The following is a 10,875-nucleotide window of genomic DNA, read 5'->3' on the forward strand; positions in this document are numbered from 1 at the left end:
TTTACTTTGGAACCCCCATTTCTTTATTTATTTTTCTTACAATTTTGTCCTAACATCAAATTCCAATCTTGTCTCCACTCTTATCCTCCCAAATCTAACCCTAACCCTAACCCTAACCCTAACCCTAATGTCACTACCACTTCCACTTTTGCCAGCAACCTCTGGTGACCAACCCACCTCCTTCATTTTCTTCCACTAACAAGCCCTCTCTCCTTAGCAACACCTCTTCTCTTTTCGGCGACCACCTTCCCCACTGCAACTCCCACCCATCCTCTTTTATCAACAATGGTTTTTCCTAACCCAACTACTTCTGACTATCATGACGCCCACCCTCCATGACCTCGACCATTGCGATCTTCATCCTCATAACAACCACTCTGTGTGACCCTTCTTATACTTCAGCAAGCAACTCGGCAACTTGCTTGCCTTTACAACTACTTTCGTCATCGTTCAGATAACCAGATCCAAACAAAAGGTTGGTGTACGGTATTATGTAGCCAAGCAAAAGAGAATTTGTTCAAATATGGTCGACTAGAGTCGAACAAAGTGCATATGTTCGGTTGTGGAGTGCCAAACATATTCAAAAAGATTGGCTCTGTGTAGCTGAACAAAAAGAGAGAGATAAGAGATAGATCGGTAAAGAGAGAGGAGGAGAGAGAAAAAGAAAGAGAAGGCTCGACCGGAGTTAGGGTTTTGAGGGGTGGGGTACTGGTGGAGAAGAACTGAAAAGGTTTGTAGGTAGTTGGGGCTTGCAATGGGTGGATTAGACTGGTGGTGACACGACCGGAGGTAGGTGGTAAGTAGTAACTGAAATGGAGAAGGGGGTGGCCGAAGTGGGAAAATGGTGGGGAATGAGGGTTGTTAGAGAAAGAAATGGAAAGGGTGAGAGTGCATAGAAAATGGGTAAAGTTGGAAATATGCTTTTTTTTTTTTAGAGGGGGAGGAGGGGTCTAAGGAAATATAATTGGGGAGTACTTTTGAAAGGTGGGGGGCCAAAGAAATAGGAGGTTCAAAGTAAAGGAGAAGGATCTTCTCTAGTCCACATTTTGGAACATAGGGCATTGTTTGGGCCCCTGGGGCCTATTACAGGCCCCATTTCAATGATTCGAAATGTTTATTTTGTTAGGTATTTCGTATATTTCATCCATACAAAAATATTAGTTCAATTCGATAACTGTAATTTGTTCAATTGATTGTGTTTGTCACTAAAAAAAATGTATGATTTATTTTTAAAAACACAATTGTTGTTTATTTTTTTTAGTGAAAAATTGAACAAGTTATTGTTATCGGATCAACCTAATTTTTTTTTTTTGATGTGTATGAAATACACAAAGTATCCGACAAAATGAACGGTTCGAATCATTGAAACAGACCCGTTGCCCAAACTGGACCCTAGTGTCAAAAATCTGAACTAGTGGGGATCCTCGATAAGAGTATTTAGCAGCGCTGTTTATTAAGTTGGGGGTGCCTCAACGATTTTTTGGAGTGCAAATAGAGCCTCCTTTGTATTGATCAACAAGGTTATGAAAAAACTGGTCAAAAACAAAAACAAAATGTTATTTTCGCTGGCATTATGTAATCATGTGTTTCGCCATTTGTTTCATGTTATAAAATAAAATTTTTGCATATGTTTATGAAACAACTATTTTATGTGCTTTTGGATTCAGCTTATGGCCGTATTTTTACGTACTTTTAGTTTTGGCTTTAAATAAAAAAAAATCATAAGCCGAAACTGAAGTTCCTGTTGAATTTATGCTAAGCTTAAAAAGTTTACAACGGATGTCCTAGTCCGATTAACAAGCTTGTTAAGTTGGGTTTTTTTTTTTTTTTTTTTTGGCTTAGGAAACTCAATTAAGTTAATATGCAAATGAATGTCTTAGTGGGATTTTTTTTTTTTTTTTTCAATGCACGAGAGTCTGATTAAAGTGGGTTTTTTTTTTTTTTTTGGAACTAAAAGTGGGGTTTGGATAGGATATTGTATACAACTTTAAAGTTGCGTTTGGGTAAAAATTTGGAAAGAAGGCAAGAGAAATAAAGAAAAAATTTAACTTCTATTACATTCATATTTTTCTTACATTTTTTCATATTGGTTTCAAATCTCTACTCAAATTCATTATCCAAATACCACATAAAGAATAAAAAACAAAACAAGAGGGAACTAGGCCCTCAAAAAGGCTACACCAGCCATATCAGCAACAAGAAGCACCCTAAGCTGGGGCGGGGCTGATCAATCACCAACAGACTCTCCTTTTGGTTCACTTCCAGATTAGCTAGTTTGTCTGCAATGTCTTTATAGTTAGATTTGGCTTGTTATGTTGGTTACTTAGAGAGAGAGAGAGAGAGAGAGAGAGAGGGGGGGGGGGGGGGTTGTTGTTGTGGGGAGGGGGAAGAGGGCTTAATTGACTCCTTGAGATAACTTGAAACACTTAATTCATGGTATAACTTTAAACAAATATTCTGAAGTAACAATTCAATTCAATTAAAAAAAAAACCCACTTTATTCACTTCAAAATCAATTGATTCCTATCCAAAAGTTTTGTTGGATTCTCCAAACTATCGACAGTCAGCTAGAGAACTCCCGAATTTCAAATTAATCCAATTTAGAAGCCCCGAGTTTCGATCTTCAATAGTTAATCCATATGAACCATGAGGTTCCACAAGCAGTTTGTATGCTGTACTCGGATTTTCCAAGTAATTACGGTTCTTTCATAGAACATGACAATTATATTAGGTATTTCACAGGAAATAGTCCCTAAAAGCATCAAGCAAATTATTTTCCATACATATGCAGACAGTACAATTAACCAGACTTAGTTTTAAATGGATTTTCTAGATGACATTAGTGACCTCCAGACTGACTAAACAAACAAAAGCTATTGACGCTGTTTTAGGAATGCCAAAGATTTGTTAATAAAAGCCTTAGAAATAGAATACCTGTTTCCCAAGACATGGGGAAAAAAAGAAACGCAACTTAACACGGATAAAATGTATTAGAAGTGGTAAATTCCACATTATAGACACAAGGTACTGCTACTTGCTTCTTAAATTGTTTTATTTTTTTTCTTTTTTGCACATGGTCCTGTGCTAGTCTATGCGAAAGAGCGCAAAGAGTTGTGTTTGTAATAAAGACATATGCTAAAAGCCATGGATTTGGCTCATGGCTTCTGTATGATGGACTGACAAATGTCATGCTTAATACAACATTATGGAAATTTCTGTCCTGATGATCTTAATACTTGTAAGGTTCCATGAAGCATTTGATATTCTCCCAAATTTTCACTGAAAAAGTAAGTCCCAAAAACAGAAATTTCTGGCAGTATACATGAATATTTTTATTAGATCCTAGACCTGCTACAACACAGAAATGCAGATCAACTGAAACGACATAGATTAGTGTGAAAGCTGTGTTACTATTTTCAAGACAAGCCGCTTCGATGCATCTTTATTACAAGTCTTGAAGTACAAATCAGAAAGTTTTCAATTCATCTTCTATCAGTAATGCATGTTCTTCAACTAGTTTAATTGATCAATGGGGCAAAAGCCATCCAGTGTTCCTAAAGCTTAGCTAGCAATGAGTATAAGTCTACAAGTGTATACATCATTAGCTTACAATGAAGCATGGTTATTTAAAACTAAAATAAAAAGATCCATAAATCCAACTTGGAGATCCAGGAAATGAACCACGAATATCTTTAGTACCTTAGAGAAGAGGTTAAATCTTCAATGCATCTTTAAAAGAAGTCGAAAACATGGGGACATATTGGAGCTTAACTATTTGAAGAATGGGATCTGTTTCGGTGATTCAGCTTCGGGGTTCTCCCAACAGCTTTAAGAAGTTGGATAAGGTAACCGAATCATTGCAGGTTTCTCTATCAGACAACCACTCCTCTTGAAGACGAACATTGACATCCCTGTACGGTTGTGTGATCCAGAGACATTAACTGGAATTATCAAACACAAAGGACAAGCTACATGGAAGACTCTATCAAAGCAGTTTTCATGGCGCAAGGCACCATGAGGAAAGACATTACCTCTTCAAGGAAAGAACTTCATAATTTCTTCGCAGGTAATCAGCATATTTCGTAAGGGCATCTTGGGCATATTGTCTGCCCACAGTTCTTACTGCTGCTGCATTTAGTAAATTTTCCAATGAACCGTGCTTTTTCAAGAGCTTGAGTGCAGTCTTTCGACCAAAACCAGGAACTACATGTTGAATCCCAGGAACTCCATCGACTTCATCACCCATTATGCATCCTACAAAATAACTACTTCATTCAGAAAAGTAAGCGAAATGCACAGTACATCAGCATCAGAGAGGTCATGAATCTTATAACATTAGTTACTATAGGCAGAACATGGTTATTTGCTACTTGCTTCTTTTATGTTGCGAGTCCAATCACTCAAATTATTTACTTGGATCTTGCTCAAAGGAATAATTTGCACTAGTTATTTGTTGAGTAATCTGTATAAAGAAATTGTAAACAGGGAAGAGAAATACAACGCGGATGGAAAGAACATGAAGAGTCTATACATTTTTGGTTCAGAAAGAGAAATAAAAAAATAATTAAAAAATACTAAACATAAACAGTGCAAAAATTATAAATCGTAAAGCCACTTCTAGTTTTATCAACCTGCCACTGCTAGGTGAATAAAGGTGGCAACTCCTAGCTGCACCCTGGCAGTGGGGAGAAGATGCATGGCCCATAGGCATAAGGCTGCCACACTGCTCTTGCAAGTTGAGCAATTCAAACTCATCACATGTTCAAGATGGACGGGCACATTAAACCCCTTGACTACCCAGCACAGTGGTCAGAGACTAAACATTTAATTTCAATTGGAAGCTTGGAAGAAATGTAGCGTACCAAACTGAATTAAAATCAAGAAAAATTAAATCAATTAATCTGAATTAATTGACTCAAATGTGTCTATCTAAAAAAAAAAAAAATTGACTCAAATGAAAATTCTCTGGGGCACAAAAATGTATATTTTTGATGGAAGATAAAAAAAGCAGACTTTGTAAATGAATATTGGAAAAGTGTGACACATGTCGGACACTGACACTTGTTAGACACTTCTGACACATGTTGGCTGTCCTATTAGTACTTCTAAATTTTTTTAGACTTTGACACACTTTGGACACTTGGAAAATGCACGTATCCATTGCTTAGACATACATAAAACACATTTTAAGTTTGAACAAAATAATTGAGGATTGAGACATAAAAGAAAAAAAATGTGATTTATACCAATTAATCTATCATTCTTTAAACTTTAGAAATTCATGTTATATTATATCTTTTATTAATTTTGAATGAAATATTCATCTAGATAACATATAAATATAAAAAGCATGTATTTTGCATGTCCCCACGTGACGTGTCTTGCAGTTTTTGAAATTTTTCATATCACCGTATTTGTGTCGTGTCACGTGTCTGAGTCCATGTTTCTTAGGCCAGAACACACATTGTGGATGCCAATAGAAGAGATTGGTTGGGAAGAGTGAACCGCTAAAAATTGAAGCAAGGGAGCCTGTTAGAGTTCCCCAACTGTCTCTTTTGATGGTATCCCCTTTATAATAACTATAAGAATTTTTTGAAAGGCCAGTGACAATGCGATTTTCCATAGAGGAGAGAAATTGAAGATTTTCTTATTGACGATTTACCAGCTTGAATTCACTTTAGGAAAGGATTTATTCTTCTTGAATGCTCCTAACATCCTTTTTCTTTCTTGGGCTAAGATATCCCGTCTTAATGCCACACCCAATTGAAAAAGAAAAAACAAAAAAAGAATTTTTGAAAAGAGGTAATAGATATATACAGAGGTTGTAGATTAAGTACACTTGAAGTAGCTCTAGAAGATCCTGGATGGCTCAGTAAGGAAATAAAATTATAGCTAGTCAATGAAAAATCCATAAATACCACATATGCAAAGTTCAGAAATGATATCAATGATCATGAAAAGGAAGCCAGAATGTCACATACTAAGACTCAAATCGGAGGATGGATCACAATTGTACTGTGCTACGTAGTGCTTTAGGGTGTAAAACGACCAACGGTCAAGCTCAAGCATGGGCATAACAATTTGCACATCCTCAGAGATTAGTTGCTTGAAATCTTTATCAGGAGAGGCAACAACCACTTGGTATCCTCTTTGTAAAACTTCATCAACAAGTGTAGCCACAACATCATCTGCTTCATGGTCTTCAATTTTTACGACCTGCATCACTTTTTATTCTCAATATTAAACCTAGTGAAACTAAAATTATGAAATCTAAAATCATCAGTGATCCAACACATTTAGTCCTTGTTCTCCCAACGACTTGATGGTAAGTGTTGACTGAATAAAAACATTCCTGACGCATATGGAATGCTGAGCCCAAATTAGCGTCATTCATTGAATAAAAAAAAATGAATGGATGAACAACGAGGAGAAAAACAATGCATGGATTTTCTGTCATTCCTGTCAATGTGATAGATCTTCCCTGATGCTTTCACATGGATACGGAGACAATTAAAGTATACAGAGGCAGCAATTTAGAGTTGAAGACCATATCTCCCCACTAGGAATGGTTCAGATTGTCCAACTATCTCATTTCTTGTGTCCTATATATATAAGGGTTTCACTTGAGCACTTCATCAAATTAGTCGTTGAGTATGAATACTGTTTTTTACAATAAGCGACAAATAACTCTTATCTGAAAAATAAAAAATATGCATGAGTTACTTTGAAGTTTGAATTGACACTGCACAAAAGTTTCTTTGTTTAAAATAAGAAATATAGACCCTTCACTTATTACTTGTCGCTGGAATTAAGTTGAGATTCTTTTACATGTTTCATGCGAATGAAAAAGCAATCAAAAAAAGTTTATGCTCCAAGCATCCACTGGTTGCCAATACGTGGTCAAAAGAAAGGGAAAAAAAGGTATAAGGATGGAATTCTTGTCAGAGTGGTGAATATCTCCCTTTCTCCCCTATCATCAGATATTTTTAAGTTTGCAAATCCTCAAACTCAAACAACCTCATTTACCTAAACATAGAAACGTGCTTTATAAACCTACCATAATAATCTTAGTACTTGTTTGAGCTAATAAAGCATGCTATACCAGATTACCAGCTCTAACATCCTGAAACTTAAGATGCCAATAAGGGGTTCAGGGATATCCATATACATAAGAATCATCACATAAATGTAAACAAGAAAGTTTACTCACCGGAACATTTAATTTCTTGAGCACATCAATGACTACTCGATGTGACCTCCAAACAGGAACTTTTGAAAATCTTTGTGACACTGAATTTTGTCTTGAGAATTTTTTCCTATGCGCCTTATATGAAGGTAATAATTGCCTGCGATACTCATTACCTCTTTCCCCATCAATAACCTACAAACCAAAATTCCAGTTAAATGATTACAAAAAGGAAAAACAGATCAAACAAACTAATAATATGAAATATAATATCCAGAATATTTAATACAAAACCATATTTTCGAGATTCTTTATATGGCTGCTAGATGATAAATCTAATGACTTAGGGTGATTGTGTGCAGTAGAATTTAGACATTTATATCGTTGACAAAGGGTCTCATACATCCAATTGTTTTGGACCTTTATAATTTTGTGTGTGTGCGTGCCCTATAATTTTTACTATAATTTCTTGAATCAATGTCAATAATTAGCCATGTAATTTCCACATTCTTTCGTTATATTTGATTTTCCTAATTGTTTGAATGGTAATCAAGCAAGGTAGTAACAATGATTTTCTTTTCATTTTCTTATCTTTTCCACTAACTAAATTCATGAACCATTTTTTTTTTTTTAATTCTTTTCTGGGACTTCCATATGCCCATTTTATTAATATTCCAAACCCAGTTTGAAGGTTTCAACAACTTTTCAACTACAATACACTAATTTTCAAGAAACTGAAGGCCTACAGGGTACACTGTACAACATATGGCAATTGATCTAGAGAGAGAGAGAGAGAGAGCTTACAGCAATGACAGGGTCTGTGAGGCTGACTCGAGAGAAGAAAAGAGAAATCCAATGAGCAAAGGAGTGTAAGCTGGGTGTACTTCCATTGTAACAGAGAGGATTAACGTCCAAGAAGAATACCCTCCTCTTCTTCTTCTTCCATTGACTCTCATTTGGTTCTCCGTTGTTTACAGATTTGTCGTTGCTGGGTTCCAAAGATCGCCCACCAACTGTTTGATTGAGGGACCCAGGAGAAGGAGATGAAAAAACAGCAACAGCGGCTCTGAATTTCCATGGCGTTGTTGTGCTTGTGGTCCTTAAATTGCTTGGCAAGAGAGAAAGAGATGGGACGGTGACAGCGGTGATGGAAGTGGAAGTGAGAGGATGAGGATTGATGCGAACCTGAGAAGCCAAAACAGCAGCTTCGAACATGTCCACCATTGGTCTGTAAAACTGTAGTCGTTTGTTTGTTTCGTTCCTTCGTTCGAGCTTTACTACGCCCTCATCCACTTTGCTGACAGTTTCCAACTATGGCAAATTCAGACGACCAAGGATCCTCTCTAGAGTTTTTTTTTTTTCTAAATTTTTTTAGAGTGGTGCATTGTGTGGTTGAGATTTAATGATAAGTCACATTAATTTTTTAACATTAAATTTTAACCACACAATATAAAAACTTTAAAAAAAAAATACGCTAGAAGATCCTTGGTGAATTCAGACCGACTTCTTTACCTTAATAATTATAAAAAAAAAATTTTTTGGAACAAATAATAATAATTAATTTTAAAAAAAAAAAATTTTTTTTGAACAAATTTAAAATTTTATTTTGTTCACCAATAGTGGGAGCACTTGTCTCCATTCACTGTCAACTGAACCCACGCACATCGTTTACGGTGTGAGTTGATTTTTAAATTTTTTTATTATTTTAATTTGAAAATAAAAAGTTTTATTGGAAATGAATTTTTTATTTTCTTTCATATATTTTAGTTTATGATTGAAAAATTTATTTTATCTTTTTATAACTATTTTAATCTCAACACGCCCCAATCTTATATGCCATATCAGTGCTTAATTGAAACAATTTAGTAACTAGCTAGCATATTATTTATTAAAATGTGTGCTATTATTTTATAGGACGTTCCGCTCAAAAATTCAATTTCAAATTTAAATTTCAATTTTTTTTATCCAAAAGCCCACATGCTAAACTATTAAGTCAATAAAGACATTATTAACTTCATAAGGACACGCTTTCCAAAAATTTAATAGATAGTTTGTTTCTCTATTTATACAAATTTTGGAAGTTATCTCTCCATTCATAAACCCTTCCATTCCTCTATTCTCTCTCCTCAACCCATAATTTCCCTAAACCCTTCTCTCTCCTCTCTCTTTCTGGTTTTTCCTCTCCATCTTTCTCTTATCTATCTCTCTCTTGTTTGTACAGCTTCAAATCTCTCTCTAGCATGCATGTGGAAGCCAGAATGGAACTTGCTTCTGGCAACAGAAAGAGCGAGATTGAAGGCGAAATGGTGATCACCGATTCACATCATTGAACTAAGAGAGACATAGATGATCTGCCTAAGAAAGAAGCGAACTACACAGCATTAACACCCTTTAGGGTTTGGTTGATCACCGATTCACCGAATCTGCTTGATGGAGTATGCCAAGAGCGACGAGATTCGTGTGCTTTCTCAGTACGGCCATGAATTCCACGTCACCCTTCGCGACTTCGTTATCTCTCTTCAAAAACCCTGGTATGTCATCATCTTTGTCATGGCATGCTCTCTCATCGACCAGACCATCACTGCCATCTCTCTCTATCTATATATACATATGTATGTATATTTGCTTTGTTGATAGGTTTAGAAAATTAGACTCACAGTGATTTAGACAAAAAGAAAGATAGAACGTTGAAATAAATAAAAGAAGAAACAGATAGGTTCAAAAAAACATTAAAACAAATAGATAGACGATGGTATAATTTGAACAAATAATTTCAAAAATTGAATAGATAGGAAAATCGGGTTGATGAATTTCAACAGATAGGTTATTTGGTAAATTTTAACATATAGGAAAAAAAATAGGCTTTGTGAATTTCAACAAATAGATTAAAAACAGTAAAATAATTTTGATAGATAGACACAGATTTAAATAGATAGGTTTAAAAAAATCAAACAAATAAGAAAAAAAGATTTGAATAGACAGATGGTGTAGACAGCCTAATTTTGATGGACCCCAAGACTTCGGGTGCTTATAAGCTTCCCGATGATAAAATGATAATTTCTTATTTCTTAGAGATGCTTAAGGTTTGCAAAAGTTCCTGTGTATCCCCATTTTAGCCAAAAATCATTTTTTGTGAAAATGACAATTTTGCCCATCAACCCATTTTAATCCAAAATTAACTTTTTGATCTCTACTAAGGAGGTAGAGGTTTGTTTGAGTTTGAATTGACAGGTTTTGTAACGCCCCGGGAAAATTACCTTAATCAAACATGTTCACTTAGGTCCATCCAATATAGAAAAGTGAGAGAGAGAAAGAGAGTAAATCCATAATAATATTAGTAATAATTCCATGACTACCTCTTTCCCGTTGAACTATTCTAGTGATTACATCATTGTTTGTCTACATCTACCAAAAAAATAAAAATAATTCAAAAGACAAGAGATAATGTAAAGAAAGAGTCAAAAATGAAAACATCATCTCAAGGAGTGTCCTTGAACACACAAAAATGGAAGTCTAGATTCCCATGCAAAAGTAGCCCGAGGCTTAAACATAAACATCAAAAGAGAGCTTTTGTGACTCCCATACAAAATCCTTTCCCAAGTCAATTATTTAGATGGCGCCTCAACATCGATTCCTGAAAGGTGGTTAGTTTTGGGGTGAGCTAGTGCCCAATAGGAAATTCAATTAAC

The 10,875-nt window shown here is 35.3% G+C and overlaps 1 protein-coding gene across 1 annotated transcript; it reads right to left on the reverse strand.

The window, feature by feature from the left end:
• Positions 1 to 3,413: 3,413 nt before the first annotated feature.
• Positions 3,414 to 8,755, reverse strand: LOC114266020 (5'-3' exonuclease family protein). Its single transcript, XM_028206904.2, has 5 exons — positions 7,991 to 8,755; positions 7,211 to 7,381; positions 5,982 to 6,216; positions 4,032 to 4,254; positions 3,414 to 3,911 (listed from the first exon to the last, which is right to left on the reverse strand). Exons 1-5 carry the CDS (start codon positions 8,408 to 8,410, stop codon positions 3,803 to 3,805), a joined length of 1,158 nt encoding a protein of 385 aa, XP_028062705.2. The 5' UTR covers positions 8,411 to 8,755; the 3' UTR covers positions 3,414 to 3,802.
• Between the last annotated feature and the right edge of the window lie 2,120 nt (positions 8,756 to 10,875).

Source organism: Camellia sinensis, chromosome 3 (assembly GCF_055761805.1).
Source record: "Camellia sinensis isolate YWXY chromosome 3, ASM5576180v1, whole genome shotgun sequence".
NCBI classification, from domain to species: domain Eukaryota; kingdom Viridiplantae; phylum Streptophyta; class Magnoliopsida; order Ericales; family Theaceae; genus Camellia; species Camellia sinensis.